The 27,174-nt window shown below is 38.5% G+C and overlaps 1 protein-coding gene across 5 annotated transcripts in view; it reads right to left on the bottom strand.

Moving 5' to 3' along the window:
- Nucleotides 1-177: 177 nt before the first annotated feature.
- The window catches only part of mef2ca (myocyte enhancer factor 2ca), a 45,674-nt gene continuing 18,677 nt past the window's right edge, over nt 178-27,174 (bottom strand). For 4 of the 5 annotated variants that reach the window (XM_077243601.1, XM_077243603.1, XM_077243604.1 and 1 more), the window contains 9 exons: nt 23,189-23,384; nt 18,429-18,632; nt 9,309-9,449; nt 9,032-9,215; nt 6,895-6,942; nt 4,076-4,248; nt 3,354-3,483; nt 2,726-2,849; nt 178-1,419 (listed from right to left, as the gene is read on the bottom strand). In XM_077243601.1, the coding sequence (XP_077099716.1) occupies nt 1,065-1,419; nt 2,726-2,849; nt 3,354-3,483; nt 4,076-4,248; nt 6,895-6,942; nt 9,032-9,215; nt 9,309-9,449; nt 18,429-18,632; nt 23,189-23,242 (1,413 nt within the window). In that variant the 5' untranslated portion in view covers nt 23,243-23,384 and the 3' untranslated portion in view covers nt 178-1,064. Of the gene's footprint in view, nt 1,420-2,721; nt 2,850-3,353; nt 3,484-4,075; nt 4,249-6,894; nt 6,943-9,031; nt 9,216-9,308; nt 9,450-18,428; nt 18,633-23,188; nt 23,385-27,174 lie in introns of those variants that run through there. The other variant, XM_077243605.1, reaches the window with a different exon arrangement.

Consider the following 27,174-nt stretch of genomic DNA (forward strand, 5'->3'; position numbering starts at 1 on the left):
AAAAAAAAAAAAAAAAAAAAAAAAAAATCTGGGTGATGTCTTTCACCAAAACTCATAATATGCAAACCATCCTTCTCTGAAGAAAAAATACACAAATGGTCTGTTCATGCTGATCAAAATCAATGCAATGACCTGATGAATTAAAGAAACAAGCAAGCCAAAAAAAAAAAAGTGAAATTGTTTATATGGCTTTATTTTTGGAGCTCACACAGCTTTACCTCTCTGTTCAACATCGGCAAAGCTTGAAATCACATTCTGACTCATGTGGTCAACAGGTAGCAACAAATGCTCTGCATTTTTATGAAAATATAAGCAAAATGTATTGTACATCTCTTCCACCGGGGACAGGCAATACGTGGCCCAGAGAACTTTAACGTTGTTAACACGGCTCTGAAATATCAACAACATTTACAAGAGAATTTGTGTATTTGGAACACTTCCCGATTCCGTTTATAATTGTAAATCGCGTCCATTCCTCAGCCCTGGGCCCGTGTAGTCTTAAAATGGTGCGTGATGGCTTTCTCTATCACTCCGTTAATCGCAAATAAACCTGCAAATCCTGGCAGGTCAGTTTACCCAAAAGCCTCATCGTTCTCTATTTACATAAATACGTTGAACCTGCAACACAACAACGTCTGTGATAACATACATTTGCAAGTTAGTGCGCATTGACGTGAGCGTAAAGGCCCCGAATATTACTTGTACAAGCCCTGAGACACGTCAATGCCTCCTTTAATAGTTTAATTATGCATAATATATTACTGAAACTAAAAAGTAGCTTTACCAAACAAGAGTACCAGACTTCTCTTTTTAATCCTGTATGCTTGTATACATACATACACACGTATGTAAAATTACATGTATATATTTGTTTTTTTGTCGTTTTCCCCACACGTGGCACAAGCGATGCAAGTCCCTTGCCCCAAACCCCAAATCACAAACAACGCCCTCCCTCCCCTGTTTATCTTATACATATATCAATTTTAATACTTGATGTAGCACTCACACTCCGCAGAAACAAATATAATAATACTAAAGTGAAATCTCCAGATGGAGAAGCGGGATCACGAGGCCCAGCCCTCGGACAGACGCATGCGCTTGACGGAGGGGCTGTGCCGCTCGTCCTGAGAGGGTCTCAGCAGTCCCAGGGGCGAGTGGAAGTCGGAGCGGTGTTCCTCGCGGTCGCTGCCGTCGTACGAGCTGCCGCAGCTGCTCAGGCTGTCCACCGGGGAGCGTCCCGAGTCCTGACGCAGGTGACCCTGCTGGGCCAGGGGAGGGGGCAGGGGCTGAGCGTAGCCCCCCGGGGTGCCTCCCGCACGGTCCCGGGGAGGAGACACGGGTTCCGACTTGATGTGCAGGCTCTGATTGGACGGCAGCGAGAGGGTGGAGCTCTGACATAACTGTGTGTTGCCGCAGTTCCTGTGGGGAGAGAGAGGAGACGCGGTTATAGGCCGAGGACAAACGTTACAACTCACTGATGTTACAGTGCTGGTAAATAGTCACGGTTCCGGTTTTGACCGTTTGAGGATATAAATGGTAAAAATTAGGAATTTCCCAAAATTTCGGAGAGATTAACGCAGACTATCGCTTTTCTAAGACTGAGGTTTTAATGCATCTTCGGCGCTTTTAAAATTGTAGAGTCCAAAAATCTGAGATAGCTGGTTACATTTTTATGACATTATAATATCAGCAAAACAATTTAAGTTAAAATGAGTTATATATAGCACTTCTTAATATAATATAATAAAATATAATATACATTCTCAAATTTGTTCAATTTTAGAATGTATATTATATTTGATTAAATTATATGAATATATGTATTATATTAAATTTAAATATTATATTAATTTTAAATATTATATTAAATATATTTATTATATTAAATATGAATATTATATTAAATATAAAATCCCAGATTCTCAGCTAAATTTAAGTGAAAAATTGAACCGAACAAAAAAAACATGAATATCAAAAATGTATTATTTTATAATGCATTTTGATATTTTGATTTAAAATTTTGAATTCCAATAGAAATAAAATACAGATTCCTAGGAAAAAAGTTAAGTAAAATTTTAAATTGAAAAAGTAAAAAAAAAAAAGTATATTATATTAAATATTATATTAATAAAATATAATATTAAATATGAATATTATATTAAATATAAAAATACAGATTCCCACCAAAAATATTTAGGTAAAAAATTGAGCTGAACAAAAAAAAAACATGAATTTCAAAATGTATTATATTATATTATAATGCATTTTTATATTTTAATTTAAAAATTTGAATTCCAATAAAAATAAAATTCCGATTCCTAGGAAAACAATTTAAGTAAAAACTATATTATTTTACTATTATATTATATTATATTATATTATATTATATTATTAGTTTGACATTTTTAATTACATTTAAAATCGCAGATCACCAGCAAAACAATTTAAATGAAAAGTTCAAATAATAAAATACAATGAATTCAACAATGTATTAATATTATATTATATTACATTATATTATAATATATTAACATTTGTAATTTAAAATGTTGAATTTTAATTAAAAAGAAAATCAAAACGTTTTGGATCCCACTATATTTCTAACCCTTACATTATGATATAACGCGCTGCCCATGCCCACAGTGATTTGTCTGTCGTTATAGTGAGTATCACAGCTGATCTTCAGTGTGTTTTGGGTGCACAGGTCAGGGGTGAAGATGCTCACCCTAGATGTCCTAGACCAGAATGCTGCATGTTTTGCTGCCAGCCGGTCATGGAACCCAGATGAAGAGAAGCCGAGCTGTTAAAACCGGTCAGAGAGGACAAGTCTGCACTGCTGAGAGAATATTCTAGAAGGGAAGAGAAAGATCTCTATTCAACACACACTTCATATAGACTGTACTGGATCTCCTGGTTACTGCAACAGGAAGATGCTGAAAGAATATTGAGTCAATGACGCCACCTGGTGGTGTAATTAAGACTCTTCAAACTTTTCAGATTCAATAGTGTGCACATTTAAAAGAATTTGAACATACACTATCTTTTAAAAATATGGGGTCGGTAAGATTTTTTTAAAGAAATTAATTTTATTCAGCAAGGATGAATTACATTGATCAAAAGTGACATTAAAGAAATTTATAGTGTTACAAAAGATTTCAAATAAATGCTTACAAAAATTATTATAAATTGTAATAATATTTCACAATATTATTTTATTAAAATTAAATAAACAGATTTGGTGATCAGAAGAGACTTCTTTCAGAATATTTTTTAATACAAACAATAATATAATATAATAATATTATGTTGTTTATATTTATTATATTATATTTTATTATTTGAGAAGCACTCACCTGTACCGTATGAGGTAGAGAGGGCTGATGGGTAACCGCCCATTCCCTGTCCTGGTAGAGTGGGTGTGGCTACAGACACCACTGGTGTGCTCAGGGACTGGGCGGACTGAGAGTTGTTTATTCTCTGGTTCTGTGGGAAAGAAATATGATATTTTAAACAACAGCAACATAATTAAATGGCGCTGGGCAAACAGTAAATGTGTAGGTGGCATCATATCTGCTCTGTCTAACTGCTTAATAGATATATGATATATTGATATTTATAGATACATGTGACCAATAACAGGTAATCACCCTGCAATCATCTCACACCCAGCCATCACTGCCGGAGCTTCACTGTTGCCATGGGAACCACTAAAGCAGTCCCCTTGGCAACAGAGGAATGAGACTGTTTTGTTTCAGTGTGCATTTGACAAAACTTTTTGTTTTTTTTTCGTTTGTTGGTCTGTGCATCTGTTTGACGGTTAATCGTGTTTCACTGAAAGTGTGCAATGATGCTTACCAGCAACATGTCAACATCCTCCGACTGGTGAGCAGTTAAAAGAATACAGTTCTAATTAGTTCTAGTAAAACTGAAGAAACATCTTAATGGCATATATTTGATGGTCTGAACTGGTTCTATATGGGCAATGCTGGTATGTTTAGCATTAAATCCTCATTGCGACTGAACTTGACGGCCAGTGATCATATTTTGGCGTGTGGCAATGGTGATGTGAACTTACGATGGAGGGCATGGTGTTCTTGGATCCGGGCGGGATCAGGACACGCAGGTCCGGCTTGCGGTTGCTCATGTTCATGCTCATGGACGGAGGTGACTTGGCCTGCATGTTCTTACTCATGTTCCCCGGAGAGACCAGCAGACCAGGGGAGTTGCGGTGGTTTCCATACCCGTTTCCTATGGGACAGTGAAAGAGGACGAGTCAGTCTGACACCAATGACCATACAACCCTTTCACAATACTGTAATAGAGTGTCTGTCCACAGCAACTGCAAAAACATGCTAGTGCAATTTCACGTCACAAATACAATATAGACGTATCACAACACTGATGGAGATTGATGGAGATCCCCTGGATTTCTTTTTCATCAATTATACCAATTATATCAATTATATATCAATTATATAGAAAAACTAATTTAATAAATAAAAGCTTTAAATGTCAAGAAATTATGAAATGTGTCCACACATTTGCATAATTTATCATTTAATCACATAAATGTACATTTCAAAGCACTTTTGTCTAAATAATTTATAATCAATTTCATTTATAATAGCATCAACAATACTAATAGTAAGAATAATTATTATTATAACAGTTACTACCTTTTTCTGCATTATTTTTCTGGATTATTTTATAAATAATAATAATAATACAAAAATAATTATACAATATAAATGTAAAACATTTTTATTATAATTTAATTTTTTAAGGTGCCATTTTTGTGATGTTTATGGAAGCTTTATTAAAACATAAAAAAGGTAATTGCGACTTATGATATCCAATTGAGAAAAGAAGTCAGAATTGTGATATAACTCACAATTGCGACTTTATGGCACTCAATTGTCATAAAAAAAAAGTCGCAATTATCTTTTACATTTTTTGATTCCATGGTGAAACAATATCTTTAAATCTAATAAAATAAATGTCAAAAAATTACCTATTGTTTCTTTTATACTGATATTTGTTTATATTACTTTGAGCATGGCCATTTGCCTGCATTTACAAGATGGTCTGTACAATGGTCTCTCTGAATACTCGATTCTGATTGGTTGGAAGGAGTGCATCAAAACCGTTTTTAGCACAGGTAGTTCCAAGTCAGTTTAATCAATGTTCTATATTAATGTGCTGCTTTCATTCAAGCACACACTCACACACACGTACAAAGAGATCAGAGATTGCACTGCACACACATTCAGGAGAGAGTTGTTGTCAACGCTGGCTCACGACTTTTAATAATAAACTCGCTTCGCAACTGAAACGCTGCTGTTTTTTAGTAATTCAACTCACAGCTTCACTGCTAGTAGAGAGACAGAGAGACACACACACACACAGATGTTCTCTCACACACACACACACACACACACACACACACACACACACACACACACACACACACACACACACACACACACACACACACACACACACACACACACACACACCCACCCACACACACACACACACACACACACACACACACACACACACACACACACACACACACAATCTCTCTCTCGATAGGCTTATTCATTCAACTGTTATAATTCAATCAAATGTACTCTTACTGCACTACTTTATCTCTGAGTCTGATTCGAAGTGGGCAGAATGCTAGAACTAACATCATTTTAACACTTCCAATCAAATTTAGCGCTGCAAACATCGGTGACAGCTTTAACGCTTCTCGTCGGGTGCTTCTTTGCCTCCACGTCATGCATCGAATGAGTTTAATGCACAGCTAGCTGTGGATTATCCTTTCTATATCCAAGTCACTTTTCCCTACTTGGAAAAAAAGTCAAAAAAATCTTTAAAAATAGTCTGAAAAAACGTATGAGCTACTTGTTTGAGGAGGTCAGAAAGAAATTGGCAGCTGAACCTTAAAATAAATTGGTGAATCTGACGGCTGTCACAGTTTTTGATAAATCTGTCTAAATTTTAAAAAACGTATTTTCATGGATATTTTATGTTTCCACATGCTCTCTAAGAAGGCAGCTACAATATTAGTTCTGTGGTCTTTTTGAAGATGCTGTCACTAAATTGTTGCCATCTGTCACAGTAACGCCACAGAACTATTGGAAAAATGGAATATATGGAAGAAGAAAATTGCAAACGTCAAACGCAGAGCAGTAACCATCTTTCCAAAAGTTTACTTTTTTGACATTTTCTCCGATGTTTTATAATCACATCTTAGATGTTTTGTTATTTTCTCCTAAAGATCTACATTTGTAAGGTGTTAACCACCTTCAAAAGTCAATTTAGACTTTTACTCATCATGTTGTCCTCCTGTCATACACACTTTCAACATTTGCATTTTATTATTCTCCCGTTTGAGTCTTCTCACCAAAGCAGTGATGGTGTTGACAGCCAGTGAGTTTAAACCCGCTGCCGTGACAATGTGCAAAGTCCATTTTCTTCGGGGCTTCACTAACACTCTTTCATGCATGCATTGGCTCAAACGTTAGTGGCTTTTAATCTTTTTCATGAATGAACTGCGTTCACAGACTCTGAAACTACAAACGGTACATAATTTAAGCTTTTTTAGACCTTTTGTGGTGGAATCACATCCTCAAATCTTGACATTCTATGAATATAACACGTTATGTTTCCAAACGGAGGTGTTGATGTTTTTTTTTTTATGAAACGGTTCTTTAAATATACTATTTAAGGCGCTTCGCCGCAACATCCTACAGCGGTGCGCTGGGTAAATATCCGGGGAGGAACTAGCCAAGCACAAGGAAGCTTTGAATCAAACCGAGTGGCTCCGTCTGTCTATTGAGACAGCAAACATACACGTATGGTAAATATACTGTACATCGCTCTTACCAGAACTGGTGCCCACTCCGCTGCTGAGGTCTGGACCCATAAGGCCACCTGAGGATAGGACAGAGAAGACATTAAACAAGACTGACACACCAAACACGCCTGACTGCCGCCTCCTCCAGACGGACCGTTACACATTCAAGCGTTCATTAAGATACATGCATGAAAGCCAGCATAATTTTTTTTTTTTTTGAACTCCCGTCTGTAAGTCTATCCGAACCCACAAACCCCTGTTCGGCCCTATGGAGAAGATGTCACCGTCCAAGAAAAACCTTTGAAAAGTCTGCGCGGTTTCAGACGTCGCGGTCCATGCCAAGACTCATATTTGGTTTTGCTCCTGTAATACGAAGCAAATTGTTCCAGTAGAGCCAAGGATAATGACAGGACAGACGCAGCGGTCAGAAGGACTCTGACCAGAGCACAAAATAGATCTTTTAGACAATAATAACAAGCCCACAGAAGGATTACACTTCCCACACGTATGCCACCACAGACTGTCTTTTTCTACCACTCTGTTCATTTTTCTTCCCATTGCTTCTTCTCCGTCTTTCTATATACATTCTAAACGCACATATCTGGATGTTACTTTTGGCGCTGTGGACCTTTAGAAATGAAACTCCTTTAAGACTTTTCACACTGTCGCACTTTTCTACTTACAATATCCAATGGCACATACATGTGCATCACAGGAGAATTACAAATTTTTTGTGACTGAAGCAAATGTCATATTCACCACATATTAAATCTGTCCGTGGTGGAAATGACAGTGGTAGAAATTAAACATTTTTGGAATAAAACTAAATCTAATTATATTATATTTAATTATATATTAAATATAATTTTTTTATTTAATCTAAAGCATATTATAGTTATACTTCTGTTTCATTGCAGCATTAAATTATAGGCTATCCATATATTTTTTATTTCAATATTTAAAATCACTTCTAAATCTTTTTGATTTTTGATTTTATTATACTTTTTGTTTATAATAGACATTTCAAGTAGAAGTTTATACTTCATAGAAGTTTCAAATAAATTTACTAACTTAATAAATTATATTTTTAATTACATTTTAATAGTTTTATAGTTCACTAATTTTCAAGTTAAAAATTAAATATATGATTTGAAAATATATTTAAAACTACATAAATATACAAATACCGGTATATGCATATATATTAGTGCTGTCACATTGATTAATCGCATCTATTTTAATCACATGCATATATATATGTGTGTGTGTGTATATACACACACACACACACACACACACACACACACACACACACACACACACACACACACACACACACACACACACACACACACACACACACACACACACACACACACACACACACAGTATATATGTAGCAATTAATAAAAATTAATAAATCCCCTGTGGTGATTAGTACATTTTACAAGACTAATATGTATACAAATATATATAAATATAACCAATAAAATATATTTTTCTCATTTCAAACATTTTTCATTATATTTTAATTGAATAAAAAAAAGTATGGATTTTCACATTTTCAGATTAATAGTCTAGGTCTGGTAAAACAAATCATTTTCTTTTATGTAAAGATCTAAATTGATCCCAGATCTAAAACCTGGATGTTTTTTTAATAATCAATCTCTGCGACATTTGAAGAAACACATGTGCTCCGAGTATGGATAATGTGTTTTGATAAATCCTAAACTGACCAAGCTTCCTCTTGATGAAACCTAGGCCACATACGCAAACTGTTCAAAAGGCAGACCGGGAGTTAAAAGGAAAATATGGTCATCTTTATTTGCCCCTTGAAAACCGGGAGATCCTTTATATAAGCAGCCAAAACTCCCATAGAGACATACACTTTTTTTGGGGCTCTGGGACAACCTCAGGAGTTCTGCTGAGTACACAGTGTTTATATTATCGGCCCAGCCCGGCACAGCTGAGTATGGCTGAAAGAAATATTTGAGTGTATGTAATGATCTGTATGCGGTGTTTGAATACATGCGAGGTGTGTTTTCATAGCCTCAGTGGAGCTGTTGGTGGTCCTTTAGCAGAGCTGCTTTCTAATGATGTGTAAATGAACATTACTCCGGTCCGGAGTCTCTGGCAAAGTGGAGAGCCCGGTTGCGGGGTCAGTACCTGTGTTGCCTGCACTCGGGGGCCGGTGGGTCACTCCAGGGGACATGCTGTTCCTCTGGAGGGAGGGGTGGGCCAGCGGCAGCAGGTTGGGGTTCAGGGACGCTCCTGGGTGGCTGTACATCAGGCTGTTGTGGTTGCTCACCGGGATTGAGACGGACATGTCGTAATTAGACTGGGGGATAGCCTGTAAACCAATTATCAGCAAGGTTGATTAATCTGCCAATGTTTGGCTGTTTTGACATTCCAAATAGGACATCTGAAACATTTCAGCACTTACACACAGTCTCTGCCTGCTGATCATCAGGTCAATGTCCTCGTTGATTTTGCGATATTTGTCCTCAGATTCTGGACTGTGGCCTGAATCTTCGGCATCAATATCAGGACTGTCACAGCCGTTTAGACCCTTCTTCCTCAGAGTCTGAAACAAATACACAAAAATACTTAAACGCTACAGTCAACGTGTGAAGATATATATTTAGCATACTGTCCACTAGCACAGAAAATTATTATATATATATATATATATATATATATATATTAGGAGTGTAACAATATATTGTGTCACAATATATCGCAATACAAAAATGCAATAATATGCATCGTGGATAGTGACAATATGTATTGTGTATTTCACCCAAAATAAAAATTACGGTGTGAGAAGAAAATTCTGGTTTCAGTGTTTTATTGTCAGTACTACATTAAACTGCTATATATAACATTCAATCCCGAATATCACTTATATAGAGCATTTTCCTGTTTGACCACACGAGGGCTACATTTGAAAACAAATCAAGCTTTTCCTGCTTGTGAAACACGAGCCTGTGATTCCTCTGAAGAGCCGGATCCTTTCATCTGAAGAGTCTAGTTTGATCAAACTTTGACTTAAAATGAAAAGAAACTTTACAGTAATCACTTTGCTGTGATTAGCGGTGCTTGTTACGCTAAACAACTCAATTATTATTACTCATGCCAGATGCTGAATGTTTGATTTTAGGTTTAAATGTTTCCCATGTCAGAATAAGACGCCTCCAGAGTGTTTCGTCTGTGTTTTTGTGAGTTAAATTCAGGGTAAAAACTGATCTAAAGTGAAATAGAGTGGCTTGGCTTATCTTTCTGCCGGGTCTCAGTGGCAAGCGGCCACATCGCTGGACCACAACAATTCCACTCATTCAAGACATCTCCACCTGTCAGGGCCTTTGCACCTGTCCAACAAATCTCCTCAGCTCAAGGGGAGGGGGAGGGGGAGGGTCCGGGGCTGCAGCCAATCACGACCTCAAACCCCGGGGATGGCCGTAGAAGGCTATTTTTTGCCCCAGTACCACCCAGCAGCAGCATCCCAGAAACCCTACACCAGCCGTCTGTGGGTCGCTGACACCTCCAGCTCACAGTCCGACCCAGCTCAGTGCTTTTAGCAGCACGGCTGGATCCCAAAGCCTGACATCAGCAGACTAAACATTCAGACTGGCACGAACCGCTCCAGACCAACAGGGGGAGGGTCGTGTTCAGCCGAGCATTCCTGTTTAGTTCATTACACACCAAAGACAGGACAACGACGAGAGCGGGACGGAACTTTAATGTCTCGATTTTTTATAGATTAAATGGAGAACAAGTGAAGATGCTTGCTTAAAATAATAAAAAAGAAAATGTACACACATTTTATGTCACAAAAGATATTTTGAAGAACACTGAAAACCAAACAGGTTACTTGAATTTATTACTTTTTTTATTTTAAATATTACTATTAAGTTGAATTTATTTTTCAGTGTAAGTTTTAGTTTTTATTTAGTAATTCAGTAAGTAATTTTAGTGGATAAACAAACTTATCCCCCTGTGGTGAAAATCAAGCTTTTAATGTTGTTTATGTCTATATGTGGTGTTTTTAATATGCTTTAAGACAAACCATGTGTAAATTCATAAATCAACACCATTACTGAGTATTTTCTCCCTAAAACTGCAGTCAATCAGACAGTCTCAAAAATGCGGTTTGAAATCACTGGTGTTTCTGACGCCACAAACTACTTTGTAACCAATCACGTCAACGTGTGAGCTGGAGTGAGTGGAGGTGGGGCTAATTTGCATATTCATAGAACCACATATACTAAATGAGGCAAGGGTGTAGAGTTACATTCAAGCTATTTTAAGGCATGAAGATTTTTTTCAAGGAAAAAACATTTAAATATGTAATTTTGGTGATCGAAGATGAGTTTTAAGTGATAAAATGATTGTCTACAGGGGGACTTTAATGATAATAAGCTGGTATGGAAAAAAAACACTGAGGCGTTTTTTAAAATATCTTATTTTGTGTTCTGCAGAAGCAAGTCAGTCAAGTTTGGAACGACATGAGGCAGAGTAAACGATGACAGAATTGATCATTTTTGGGTGAACTATGCCTTTAAGTCAGATTTTGCCCCTTAGAAAAATACCAGATCTGTTTCTTCAAAAAGATCTCTGCAACGACTCAAATGGTGCTTTGTCAAAATGAGTCTCAATATGAACTCATAAATTTATTTTATAAATCTGTATTACCTGGCCTATACCATCCAGATTAATTTTATATCTTTATATTTTTAGTGTATGCCAACTCTTCACTCATTTATGCATAATTTAACTTGTAAAAATAACTTTAATAGAAACCTCTGAGACAAAGTTACCCAAAACATGGCTTAAGTGAGCATCTAAACCCATATACTTGTACATTTTGCTGTTACAAAATGCCCCAAGTGAGATTCATAACAGAATTAGAGCAGCATTCCATTGCCATAAAAAAAGTCTAGTTTATATCCATTAAAATTTTTCCAAAGGACTTATAAGGAAAAACATCTGAGAGTTGATTGATTCTTAAACCCGAAATAAGTCTGTATGTGAATGTAAATGCTGGCATTTTGTTGCATTTCAATGCAATGTAAATAAAACTTCTGAAAAACCTCCTGAGCTATGAAAGCAAACAGCCAGATTGATGTCCTTTATAAATGTTTGTCGATTCATTTGCTTCAAGTAAAGAAAAAAAGAATTCAGCTATGACTAAAGTTGAAGTGTGTTGTCATGAGGGCAGAGAGGAGAAGAAAGGAGAGACACAGCCATCAGCGCCTCCTTCTGCTCCTAGTCCTCTCAACTCTATGGAGACTTGCTCCTAATTAAACCAGCACTGCATCCCTCTCCCACACGGCATCCACAGCCCCAGTCCGTCCGTACGTAGACACGGCGTCCTATATAGCGTGCGATCCGGTAACCTTCAGCGGAGAAATGATGTTGTACGTGCACTAGCAGGTGGTAACGCGTGGAGACAGCTGACCGATGCTGTTTGTTGGCCAGCAGCTGACGAACCGACTGACTGAGTGTGTCACGTCACCTTGTACCCTCTTCTGAGGTCCACATGGGTGGTCTCCCCTCACCTCAAACCAGGCTCATTACAATCCACTGTGTCAGGAGACTCGTTAAACAAGGGCAAAATCTGAGAAACGGGAGTCAAACGGCCACACACTATCCCAGAGGACAATTATATTACTCATCGCTCAATCATTGCTCGGGAGACTTGATGGAGTTCTCATTCACATTTCCTCTCAGCTTTGATGTTTATGTTTCTCCTCAAATGCACGAGAAATAAAAATATACACGAATGAGACAATTGTTGACATTATATTGTTGACGATTATATTTCTCATCGGTTGCTCTTTTATAGCTCAAGAGTCTTAATTAAGTTATTATCATGGTCTCAGATGTTTCTTATAAAATTTTATAGGATATATTCAAATATAAACAAATAAACGTGTTTTGTTCAGAGGTTGCTCCTTCATAACTCAGGAGACAATAGATTTCTCAATTATGTTTCATTTAAGCATCAACTTCATCTCAGATGTATCTCCTCAAATGCCTAATGATAAATAAAACAAAAAACAAATTTACATTTACATTTATTCATTTAGCAGATGCTTTTATCCAAAGCGACTTACAAATGAGAACCGTAGAAGCTGTTAAACTAACAATAGGACAACAATATGCAAGTGCTTTGACCCTTCCCAGTTTAATATACGTGTACTTTTTTATTAACATTGTCTCAGATGTTTCAATTTTATTGGATATATTCAAATGTAATGTATATTTGTACAAATATGAATGTACAAATTTAATGTATATAATATATATATAAAACTATAAAAGTATATAAAATATAAAAACTGTATATATGTTTTACAAATGAAATGATTCTGGCCAAGTCAGAGTGTATCACTCATACTGTAGGTTATTGTTACTTAGTTCAGGAGTTCTTATGTCTCATTTAAGAATCAGATATTTCTCCTAAAATGCCTAAGGAGAAATAAAAATCATTTTACACTGTAAAACAAAGTCTTACATTTTTGCGTAAAATCAACTTGGATGTTTAAAACATTTAAAATGAAATTACATTAAACGGACCTTTAAAAATGTATAACTTATAAAAAAGGTTGAAAATTACTTAACTAATTTGATGAGTTAAAGCAATAAAAAAATATATGTTGTCAATTTATTGATCATATATATTTTTTTACTGTGTAGAGACAAATAAGAGAATTCTTGACAAAGAGTGTATTGCTCATAAGTTTTTTTTCATAGCACACGAGACTTGTTCTCAGCTGTCAGGTCTCATTTAAGTATCAGATGTTTCTTTAGGAGTAATAAAATTTTAAACAAATGAGATTTGTTAAAAAAAAGTAAGAGTATAGAGCTGAACGACATGAGAAGTAGGAAAATCTCTAGCCACGTTGCTGTCTCGGAGAAACAATCGAAACATTGAAGAGAACTCATGTGTGACTTGTCTTCCCTTTAAGGAACACGCACACCAAGGTGGCACTGCATTTTGCCCGTCTACATAAACACAGACCACATCCAAGACGCCCAGAAAAAAGCAATCAAACTGAGAGCATGTGACCACAAAAAGGCAGCTCGGTTCAAGGAAATGTCGTCTTATTGTCTCGTGTCAGTAGGGATATTCGACTAAGAACTTATTCCACCTCTTCAGATGTGCATGTGTGTGTGTGTGTCATGTTTGCCTGTGTGGAAAGTTGTTGATTTACGCAGTGACTCACAAACTGGCAGCACAACACTTCGCACAGACAAGTGCAGCAGCAGTTATGGTAACACAAAAGCATGTTGAAGCGAAAGGAAATGGCAAATTGTCAGTTTGACAGGCACAGAAAGTATCCAAATAAGACTGGATTTGTGTTGCCGAAACACTGGTAAATCAAGCTCGGTTTATTAAAAGCAGATGGATCTGTGTGGAAAAAACGAAAGCCGTACTGATTCCGACTGTAAAGAGGCGAAATCCTATTAGCGGCGTACGGGTGAGCCAGTAGGGACGCCCCCGTTCCTGCGGCAGGTCGCATGGCCAATGCGTGGCACTGTCTGGCCCTCCTCCAGAGCTCTTTCCACCAGCTGCTCTGACCACAGCAGCTGGGCAACGTTTGGAAAATGCCACACTGGGGACTTCTGGGTAATTTACCTCCTTTGATGCTCTCAGTACCCTATAATAACGAATCAAAGGCCCTCTCTTTTACTGCCATGAGTTTAGCGCCGTGTGTTTGGTATTAAACGCACTCGAGAGCATAATTACGACAGTGACCGGCCCAATGGATATCCAATCCAACCGCAAGGAAGTGGAAGAGTGTCCCGAAACCGAGTTGGGCCCGGAAAAAAGGGAACGTCCTATGCTCCCTGGTGTTCTTGGGTGGCTTCGGAAACGACACCTCCAGACTTCTCATGCTTCGCAGCTGACGCGAGGCAAGAATTCCTCACCAGGATCATTCCTGGGATAACCGGGCCAAAGCAGGCCCACATTTATGAATTTTAAAGAATTCCCTCTTTGGCCTCTCTGTAAATAATCACACATTATCACACACAAGCATGTCATCACTTTACATTCCTTGTCATGTGACCAAGCAAGCTTTTTCCATTGCCGCATCTATGGAGGACAGTATGGTTATTCATGTTAAATTATGACTGATCAAGCCATTTGGAACACAAAGCCCTTTACTGTAGCCCAATAATGGGCTCTTGTGGGCCCCAATCATTCACAGTCACCAGACTGAACTGTATTTGACATGTGGCATGCCACGATAACGGCCCGACTCAACTTGCCACGGCATCTACAATCAGTTGCAACACCAGAAAGAAATAAAGCATTCCTCTCTCACCATCAATTAACAGCTTTTGTCTTTTTAAACTCCTTATCAAGGGCAGCAAATCTGGAAATAGGCTTCAAAAACATTATTGTTGCCGGCTAACAATTAGCACTCTCAGAAAGAATAGAGTCCTGGTAAAAGCGAACTGTTTTGTGCTGCGCTGGCTCGCCGTTGGGTCTTGGAAAACCTGACTCATGCAACAAGGTTCAGATTAATCGTGGAATGTAAAACCGCCCTCTGATGTCGTTCAATCGAGGATGAAGAAAACAGGGCAGTAAATACTGCGTTTCTAACTCTAAGCATGAGCGGATCAGAACAATGACCCAAATGTGGGCTGAGTTCACTGCACGCTCGAATTTCACACCGTGTTTTCAAGTTTACATAGCTGAACAGATGGTAGATATGAGCCGACAGAAATCGCCTGGGAAGTGTAGAGGAGCATGCCACGAGAAGTCAAGTAATCAAATGAACTCTTCGTTTCCTCTCTTAAAAGTGTGAAAATACCACCCTAACAAGTTTGATGTAAGCTTTAGTGAAGTACGCAGCTGTCTGTGGTCAGTTTTTCTCAGAGAGAAAATAGAGTGGGGGAAAAACAAGCGTGGTTGTCCTCTCTCTCTCCGGCACTCCAATCCTATTCTTCTCCATTTTCCTTGGCACGACTGCCGGGCCGGAGCTATTTTTAGCTGTGCTGCTTTCTATTTTTAGGAAACTACCGGTTTTCAGGCATTTAATGGGGAAGGACCATGTAAAAACACAAAGGGTTGGAATGGGGAGGAGGTCTGGCACACTAGTTGGGCGTCTGCTCCCTATTTCCAACGCTATGAGAACTTTAGCCTCTTTCTGCCCAGGACAGAGGACGGAAAGGGGGCAGCGGGGTAAAGAATGTGAAAGTCCTCCATCTTATAAATAACTACGAGTCTCAGGCCAAAAGCGCAAAATACAACACGCTGTTACTAAGTGAAGCAGTATACTCATGTTAAACCGTTTGTGAAAAAGGAGGGGTGAAGGAATGCAAAACAAAGATGTCTCTCTTTTGGTAAAATTCCTAAAGGGATAGAGTGTGGCACAAATTTCTTTTGGGGGAAAAATATATATATATATATTTACATAACTTTATCATTACTTTTATTTTTAATACTATTCATATTCATAATAATTAAATATATACACATGCATATTTAATCAAATTGTTGATCAGAAATGGTCTGTAATGGCAGTAAGCTCGAGTTCCAGGCATCCCCTTGATGTTGTGACAGCAATGTGACAGTGTTAATACAGAGTAGTATAAGCCTTTCAAATCTGATTCACGGATTAAATCTGTCAATCGTCATCAAGGTTCAACCGAAGATCAAGAGCCATCATGCGTGCATGCACCCAACAACTCTAAATACACCAGAGAACCAGCAAACAATCACATCAAAAAACTTCTAATCATCATTTGATCAAAGATTGCACACTAGATTGTGCAGCAATGACTTTAGACAATCCTTTTCACATGGAGAACAGTGAGTGAACCGAGCATGCAAAAAAGTAGTGCTTAAGAATGCATTGGCATGCAACTACATGAAGACAAATTATCTAAATTAGGAGAGTAGAAAAATGTTTGAGGCAAATGTGCCTGAAATGGAGCCAGTTTATAAAAGTAGGTTGACTATGTTTTCTTCGTTACATTTAAAGTCATATTGATGTGCCAAGCGCTGGAGGCATGTTTTTTCAGAGGTTTGTGTGGGTGAAATTGGAGGAGGGGAAGGTTGTCACCTCCAATGCCTTCTAGCACAAGACCAAACACAAGAGGTCAACTACCATACGCACAGAGCTTTGCTCAATCTCATTAGCCGGCCATGTAGTCATTAACAACACGACCTTTGGAAATAATTAACATTTTCCTTCCTTGCGCCAATGGTCTCATTGACAATTCTCAGCAGAGCGCGAACTCTAAGGTGTGGGGTCTGGAAAACATGCGTTTCGCGGGGGACGACATGGGGTTATAGTGCACGCTGTCAGTTTTTAGGATTAAAAGGAGCATTTTCAGATTACACTAATCGAGGAAATGGGATTATCTTGGCTCCTTACTGGCTTGGCAGGGTGTCCATGAGATTTGCCTCGTGGAGACGTGATGTTTCTCCTCTCATGAGGCAAGCCATGCTGTTTTTCCTCTCAGCCTCATAAAAAACCAGCAGAATCCTAGCTAAGTCTGACTCCAGGGCCTTGCTTGTAATGCATGTGTCAACGTTGCAAATGGCCTGTCGAACGGTGTTACACTAGACTGAACAGTCAAAGTATAATAATAGAGTTTGAATTTGCAGCTTGTTATGTGCAAGTGAAGTGAGTTGTGAAACAATAACCGGCTCATGCTCGAACACACAGAGATAAAGAGATCCTTCACCGCAATTGAGCTCTTATAAACGCCCCTTTCAGCATCTATACTGTTATTCCTCATCCTTACAGCGGGTTTTTCTTCATCCCGTACTTAGTAAGAGAAGAGTTTGTTTGTGTGGCACCACTAGGGCTCTACGCAAATCAATCGGGTGTTTTTACTGGGAAAGGGACTTTTCCAGGGGAAATATTTTTCCCACTGCTCCCACTGGGAGCGCCATGGCCTTTCATGCATGTGGGGTGGGAACCTTCAAGTTCTCTCTTCCCAAACTCAGGCTTGACAGGTGGTTTGGAAGAGCTGAGAGCAGTTTCACAGTTGCTCTTTGGTCTTTCAGTCATGATTTCAGCAGAAGACGCTGAAGTCTTATATTGGTGGACAAGGAAACCCTCACCTAAAGTAACGCCACGTGTGCTCCGTGACCTTTTCAGGAGCTTGCGTGTCACAAAAGGTGGTGGCGATGAGGAAGCAAGATCTTAAGTCTCTGCGCAGAGCACCTGGCCAGGACAGTGGCACCTGCCGTGTCCTCCTAAACCTGTTGCGTAACGCGGTCCTGACGAGATACAGTAAAGTCCTCGTCCCTGTCCTTTAGCTCAGCCTGATCTGTTCTTACAGACTGTAACGGCATGTGCCAAACATATATTGCAAGGACTATTACAACATGTTTCCTAACAAATCACCAGCAAAACACGGGCTAGGTGTCAAATCCTATCACTTGCTCACTCTTCAGAAAATAAATGCTGGTCGAAAACAGAGCAAACTTTCTTGATGCTTGATGATTCAAATAATGCTTGAATAATACTGAATTTATTTGGCAAACAATTGGATTGGAATGTCTAAATTGTGCATGCTGCCAATGCGAACTCACCTCCACGATGTCCGAATTCGTCCGACTCTCATGGGGCTCATTGTACTCAGTGTATTTAAGCAGAACTTTGTCCATGTCGGTGCTGGCGTACTGGAACAGTTTATTAGTGCTGTTGAAGATGATGAGAGCGATCTCACAGTCGCACAGAACGCTCAGCTCATAGGCCTTCTTCATTAGTCCAAACTTCCTCTTAGTAAACGTAACCTGATAGACAAAAGAACAAGGAGAGGGTTACACTGGGATAGATTTGATACCTCTCGTTCGATGACATAGACAAAACGTATTCGTCTCCTTGTTTAGCAATGATAGCATAATAGTTTACATCCTTGATAGTCCTCAGTAGACTTCTTAACTAGCTTATCCCACAAGATTTCCTCATCAGATTCACCAGACAGCAGATCTTTTAAGCAGCAAAGAAATTAGCATTTCTGTCCAAGCAATGCTTATAACTTTCAAACACAAACTTCCCACAACTTGTAAACTGACACAATAAAATTAGGGCTGTCAAGCGTTTAAAATTTTCAAATGAAAATATACTTTAAATAAGAAACTAAAACTGCCAGTAGGTGGTGGTAAATTTCTAAATGAGTAAGTCATTGAGTCATTTGATTATTTCAGGAACAAAGTAAATGGCTCTCTTTATGAATGGGCCATTGAATCATTAGTTCAACCGACTGATTTGCTCAAAACGCAGATTCATTCCGAAATCAAACACCTTTGTGTGTTGCTCGGAGACATAGGTAATATTTTCTATTCGGGACAAAAACAGCACTTTTGTGATATTGCTTAAATATATCATGATACATATGAGACAAAAACTAGTACAGGGGCATTTTTGCCCTGATATCTTTTTTAGGGGCATTTATTCTATAGGCTCCATCACGCAGTGAGTTGTTGCCCTGCTTCAACTCGTCACCAAAAAACTGTATAAAATGTAAGATGAACTACATATGTCTGGAGAGGGGAGGATATATCAAATGCGTTAATAATTTTAACACGTTATTTCCCCCTTGACTAATTAATTAAATGAATGAGTTAAATTGACAGTCCTGAATAAAATATGAACTTCATTGACTTGTACTTCAAATGCATTTGCAATTCATTTCATTGACATTTGCATGACTTGCGTAAAAGGCCCCATCAAAATGAAACTTATTGCTTGAGTGTACAAGGGTCCCATCCATCCAAAACCAAACTGTTTGACAGGGTACTCTGTTAGTGAGCTATCAGAGCTCTACGTGCCATGCTAAATTTAGACTGGGGAGTTCAAGGTGAAATTCTGCCCAGCACGCTTCACAAATTGACAGCCCCTGGGTGGCAGGGTTCATAGGATTGCTTTGGCTAATGATGACCCAGCATCACCTAGGCACGCCGGCAGCGTTGCACACATTCCATTTGGAAAGGACAATTTCCCAAAGACACCATTTAAACCCTCACAGAACAAACTCTCCATCTGTGATGAGAATGAAATTCAGCGAGAAACAGCCGCACAAAACTCAAAGAACTCTCTTGGCATCTGACTGAAATATTCAAACTCTGGATTATTAAATTCTGGCATCAAAACAAGATAGAAAGGAAATGTTATTGCTAAGAGTTGGCTCTCTGAAAGCTTAGGAACCTTCTGAGGAAGAATGAATGAAGAACCAAATTAGACAATTGCTGAAATACTAGTAATAGTGTACTGCTCAGAGACGCTCTTTTTAATATCTCAAGAGGTTCTCAATTATGTCTTAAGGAAGTATCAATTTTCTTCTCTTAAAAATATAATAGGACACACATAAATGCATTTCTCAGAAGTTTCTCTTTCATAACTCAAATGGCTCATTGGAATTCCCAATTATGCAATTACGTCTCATTTAGATGCATTTTTTGGCATATGACTTTTATCCAAATTACGACTTACACATAAGCATAGGCATAAGCTTTATCAGTTCATGCATTCCCCAACAATCAAACCTTTAGTGTTGCTAGCACCATGCGTTACAGGTTGAGCCAGAGCTATTTGTCTAAAATGTTTCTTTTAAAATTCCTCAAGAGAAATAAAAATACCAAATAGACACAAAGTATAGATATAAAAAAAATCCAAAATGATTAAATAGCTCAGGTCATTTGCCTAAACTCTAGAGGAGACATATGAGAGATTTCTGGGGTCTTTTTCTAACAAATCTGAGTAGCAGGAGACTATTTGTTTTCCATTTAATCTAATTTCTGTCAAAGAGAGAAGGCCCTAATCCACATGGTGATGGTGGTGTTTGTGTGTTCCTGATCCCTGTGCGTGAGTTCGGACGTCATGCGCCCTGTCACAAACAAACTCCAGCAGGGTGATCTTCTCACTCCTACAGCTCAGCACGCTGATGCTCTCACCTCCACATGATTTAGATTACGCTCTCTCACACACACATGCACATGCACCGGGAGCGACAGATGTCTTACACATGCTCACTGAGACGCCCCCACACACACATACGCTCGCCTTTCACGTGCTGCATGCGTTCAGCGCCATGTTCAGCCTGTCTTGATTTACCTTAGATGTCTGAGTCACAAAGACTTGTTTTTTTTTACATTTTCCTACAAGCTTTCTGATTGTAAAGTGTATTTTGAGGCATCAGCTAAACTTATATGAACATGCTGCCCCGGTGGAGAATCATTCACGTTTCTTTCGTAGAATGTGCTGCGGGGTAAGACGTGTCACACAGAACATCCCCTCAGAGCTCTACCACACGGGAAAGGGTGGGCGTGGAGGGGGGCTAATCGTGCCACTGCACTGGGGTCAGGAAGCACATTTGAGTGCATTTCCTGTCATAACAGGAAGGGTCCAATGGCTTCCCCTGCACAATGGCTTTGCCTCGGTTTCCGGCCTTATGCTGGTCACTGAAGGGGGTGGAGACAGGTGGGAGGGGAGGGGGGGGGGGGGGGGGGAGGGGGGGAATTAGATGACAGCCTGCCATTTATCCTGAGCCCTGAGCTGTTGTCCACTTGAACACTAAAGCATTGTTCAGAAGCAAAGGACAACAAGTAAAGCAACAGGCTGGACACTTAAAAATAACGGTTCTTGAATGGATGTTCTTAAATATATATATATATATATGTATATATATATATTTTTTTGCTATATAGAGTTCCTGAGTTGGTTAAAGGTTTTGACGTTACATTATAGGCCCTTCAGATGAGCTTTTTTTTTTTTTAGAATGTCATTAGAGTTTCCTAAAAAAATTGAGCAGCACAACGGTTTTAAATCATTATAATATGCTGATTTGCTGATCAAGAAACATTTCTCAAAGTTGAAAACAGTTGTGCTGCTCAATATTTTTGAGGAAACTGTGATCTATTTTTTCCAGGATTTTTTTTATGAATAAAACTTTCAAAAGAACAGCATTTATTTGATATAGAAATCTTTTGCATCACTATAACATTATTTTTTATCAAATAAACGCAGCTTTGGTGAGCATAAAATACTTTCAAAAATCTTTTTTTTAATGTTACCAACCCCAAGCTTTTGAACAGTAGTGAGTGTAGATCTGAGTTGATAAGTTCAAAGCTTTTACCTAATATAGCTATTCTGTATTAAATTGAGAAGTCTGAATTGAGGTAGCAAACACGATGCAGAAAATGTATATTTTTAACTCAAAAAAGCAAATCTTCAAGACAAACTCTGAATGCTGGCTAGACAAAGCCTTGTTTGTGAGGATAAACAGTTTAGAAAGATTCAAGAACTTGAACCTGTATTGAATTTCTGTATTGAATTTTCCTGCCATTCCCATTCACATTCTGACTTGAGTTTAAATGAGTTCACACTTCATTTCTGAGGGATATGTGACGGTTATTATCTCATTTAGAGCTAGCGTTCTGCTGGTATGACCTGCAGCTATCAGCGTTGAATAGTTCCCGCTCCAAATCATGATCACACGTTTGGCCCTGCGCTAGAGTTCATCCACAACACATGCCCAGCTTTATATGCTTTTATGCGGTTAGGATAAATACAAAAAAAAAGTACTACTAAACCTTATGTACGAAGAATAATTTCATTATTGAATGAAATAAAACATGTGAACAGAAAGTTAAAACCCCTATTCCATCAGGACACAGAAATTCTGGTTGAATCAGGAAGGTAAGAGGTTGGTGTGCTTCATAAGTGTTGTCAGATGTGGCTACAGATCCTGCCTTTCTAATTGCCCGGGTGAGTAATAAGCTGGAAACTCTCGTTGTGGTGAACGATTCACCCGCTGGTGGAGGCACGGTTTCCTCCACTCCATTACAAACCTCAATTATTCACACTCTACACATCTTATCATCTAATGCAAGAGCAATGCATTTAATACGCCAATTACAGAAGTATTAAAAACGGCAATTATGATGATTTAGGACAATTATATTCTATATTCACACACAAACACGCAACACACATGGGCAAAACTACAGCAGCCATGCAGTCCGAAGTGAGAATCCAGCTTGTGAGTGTCTTGTGACGCTGTCGTCAGAAGCTGCTTGCACTTCCTTAAGTGTGTGTGTGTGTGTGTTTGTGTGTGTGTGTGTGTGTGTGTGTGTGTGTGTGTGTGTGTGTGTGTGTGTGTGTGTGTGTGTGTGTGTGTGTGTGTGTGTGTGTGTGTGTGTGTGTGTGTGTGTGTGTGTGTGTGTGTGTGTGTGTGTGTGTGTGCGCGTGTGTGAGAGAGAGAAAGAGAGTATGCACTAAAGATTTATTGCATTTCTGTGAAATGACCGTCACATCTCCATTCTTTCCTTCCAGATAACATCTCTTTTACCTGTCTGTTGCGTTCATCCATTATCCGTGCAATCTGAATCTTTTTTCTCCCCATTATTTCGGCCTGGTATTCCTTCCTATTCCAAAAGTACTGTACACACTTGTCTTCCTTCCTCTCTCGCTGTCTCTGTCCGATCCTCAACGCAGTCTTTCCTCTTCGCTTGTTCCTCTTATTTCAAAGACTCCGGCATCCGTTCCTGAACAGACAAGACAGAGAAAGAGATACAGATTTGATCAGACAGACGTTGATATCATTCAGTGCTCGCATTGGGGAAGAAAAGAAGCATTTTTGGCTAACAGCGTACAAAATCAGGACTGATTTATAAATGTTTCACACGGCAAAAAACTGTGCTTTAATATATTATATCTATATGAGCATACGAGACTTCTTTCAAAAACATTTAAAAATAGTAATGTTTACAAACTTTTGACTGTATAAATAAATGTACTTTTTTTTTTCCAGAGAATATATCTGTAATTAGGATTCTTACACTATTGGCATATTGTACACAAGGAAAAATGTAATGATGTTTTGCTTTCATGTAAATTAAATAATAATAAATAGCTTATCTTATATGGTCTGAGCAAAATTGAGCAAATGTGTATGTCCAAATCTTGCTGCCATATTTATATAGTAAAATATGAATCTAAAAAAATGATAAATATTGATGAAACATAATTTGTTGAGAATTTTCACATTTAGTTTATTTTTTTAGAGTAACTACATCTTTACTGAAAAAAATAAAATAATTAAGTGACGTTAGAATGTGCAAACTCACTGCCATCATGACAGAGAAAGTAGGTAGTTGCCATGGTTTTGCCATGTGGTTTCTGGGGTGTTTTGGGTTGTCTCTAGGTGGTTTACTTGATAAAAGTATTATGGTCTCTTAGAAAAGTGTACGTGCAATAGTAAGTAGTTTAGGAAGCACTATTACTTATAAATGGCATAGGTTTTCGGCATGAGCCCTACAATGTCCTCTGACCTCAAAGAGCACAAGTACCTGGTTGAAGACCAGAGCAAGTTGTACAAGAGGAAATAAAACTCAAGGGCAACCCACAATGCAAATGAGATAAAGCAGTGAGCTTTGGGGAGGGAGAGGTGAAATGTTCACACTCACAACAAAGAGGGACGGAAAAACACGTGGCTGGCTTAGAAACTGAAAATCGTGACTTAAACATGGTCAACAACTTGGCAATGCATGCTTCAAGATGTGACCTTTTGATTATGTTTCAAGTCGACTGATAAAAGCCAGAGAGATGTGAAGGATTTGTGGAGGAGAGATGGAAAAATCAGATGATACATCAGAAGAGGAAGTTACAGGAATGTTGTGACAGCTTTTCATTTGAATTTGAAAAGCATACCAAACTATAAAAGTCTCGGCAAGCTCCGCTCAGACAAGAGAGTACGCCAACAAAAATGGAAATTTACAGTAAATTCAAGACAGCGAGATCAAATACTAAGTGTCTTTTGGCAGAGGTAAAAACTGCATTCAAAGTCCAATAAAACACTATTTCATTTGGACTTTTATGGATCCCGTTATTTGTGCAAAAACACCACTGTACTCAAGATCTACATCTACCTTATCCAATTTAGCTTACAGCATGATGGAGGGTCACTCAGTGAGCAACACCTTACGTAACTAAGCTGTTCAGGACATGTAATCCATTAAACCCAGACTCAAAGATTTCCCTTTAGCCACTGGGCCGATGATGTCCAGCTCACTCATCTCTAACTGATCAGTCTGCTTATGTATAATATATAAATTGCTTATATATATAAACTGCTTCTATATAATATACAAAATTCAATTAAAACCATAATCTGCTTCCAATATCAGACCAATGGCAATAATTAATCAGATGGATATCATTATTGAAAAATAAAAAATAAAATTAAGAAAATGTAAAATAAAATAAAATAAAATTCTGATTCCAATATTGGATGAAACCCTAGATTTTTTAAAGAGGTAATTGCCAGGTAAACAATTGTGAACACGCACTGGGAAAAAACCCCACAGGAACAGGACATGTCGAGGCAAAATGGCTTACAGGTCAGAGATGCTAGTGTGTTTACCCATGTGACAGAAAGATAAAGACGGAGAGAGAGACAGGCGTAGGAGGAGCTGCTGTGTTACTTGAGTAGGAGGGAGGGCGGCCCAGTGCCACGAAACCAGGAGCAGGGATCTCCAGAGAGTAATGTGCAACATTAAGTCACTTTGTTAATCTGCTCTCTGCTTCTCCCGAGGGTAGCAGGAGAGGACAGATATCTCCTCGCCCTGTGAAGAGCGGCATGGTGCCACCGAAATAAAACAGCGCTGAGATAACACCTAGATATGACTGAGACAGTCTCCTGAGGGGCCATTAGACCCAGGACAACATCCAGAGAAGGGCAGAAAGGCCTCCTAGCAAACCCTTTGCAAATTAGCTGGGGTAAAAGGGTAACCTGAGTACAAATCCTGTATGTAACTGTACAGTCAATGAAAATGTGTTTTCAGAGAAGCAGATTAGCGGTTAGCGCACGTGCTCACCACAATACATTGCAAACCTCGCAGATTTAAATCACATTTTACATTAATTCCATCACTATAACACCAATCAACAAGATTTTTACATTTTCTAAAGAAAAAGTGAGTGGTGCTTGCACATTCATAACTCACAACTCACTTTCACAATGCTAATGTGTTTTTACTTTTTAGCATGTTGCTAAGTGGTTATTAAAGTGTTCTAGATCATACTTTACTCTCTTTGGTAGTTTTAAAAAGTTTCTGTGATATTCTGATCCCTATAGGCTTGTTCACACCAAAAACTTAAACAATAACTACAATGAATGAGAATAGGGAAATCCTCAACTATAATGAGAACGACAGAGAGGAACAATCATTGGAATCATGATGTTTTTTTTCCAGCTGATGAATGCTAAAAACATTGACAGCCAATCAGAATCCATCTTGATTTAAAGAGCTTGAGCATTTAAAGCAGCAGACGACAAAGCAGTGTGTGCTTCTAATAAACAGAACAATATTGTTTGGTGGTGTGGATGTATAGTTATCTTTATAGATATCGTTCTTGGTGTGAACAGGCCTTAAATACAGCTCATATGAGTTTTCATTCGAAAAACAATTGCACACCTTTTCTAATGAAGTTGCATGATTTGAGGTGCAGCAATGTGAAATGAGCTTTAAGTATTGTACTTAAAGTTGTTAGGGGATCTCAAAAGTATGAGCAATCATAATAGTGAAGCTTGCCTTAGCAAGCACCACTAATAAAGACATTAAAAAGGTAGAAATAAACAAAAGAAATTCCTCAAACTAGCATTTATAACGCAGCCTCTGGCGTATCTTGGCTAATGTCAGTTAATACGATTGAGATTGGTGCCAGTACAACTTCATTATCACCATCTTTCAGGGCATCTGAAAGCCTGAAGATGTGCCAGGCAGCAGAGGAACTTGTTGGAGCACGTCGAAGCACATCCTCCGAGCTCTTGGCAGACCAGAGGTGTCAGACAGCTGACTCTGACTCGAAGAAGGAAGAGGCTCTTCGCAAACAACCCCCAGCAGCTCGTGCAAATGGACATGATGGCCTTGTAAGGAAATGACATCATTTAGTAGAAACATTAAAATATGCCTCTTCCCATAAACCGCTTCACAATGCATTGAAAATGGGAAGTACCAACAAAGATCAACGTTCTGAAGTGGCTGAGTAGGCTTCCTGTGATAAAATGCAAGTTATACTATCATTATCAGGGTTTGATAGCAAGCCACCACCTCTTATATATCACATTTCAAAAGCATGATACACTGCCCGCCCGGCCAAAAAAACAACAACAAAGTCGCTGTTTGAATTTCAATAGGCAAATGCTTAAGAGTCAATGATTGGATCATTATTTCAGTGATTAATGTTTCCATCATGTTATATGTTTGGCAACATTTCTTCTAACCCTAATTGATGGAGTGTGTAGCTTTTCATTTCTTAAACAACCATGTATGA

The sequence above is a fragment of the Siphateles boraxobius genome, unplaced genomic scaffold (assembly GCF_051911475.1).
Source record: "Siphateles boraxobius isolate OS27281-9 unplaced genomic scaffold, OSU_SipBor_1 25, whole genome shotgun sequence".
NCBI classification, from domain to species: domain Eukaryota; kingdom Metazoa; phylum Chordata; class Actinopteri; order Cypriniformes; family Leuciscidae; genus Siphateles; species Siphateles boraxobius.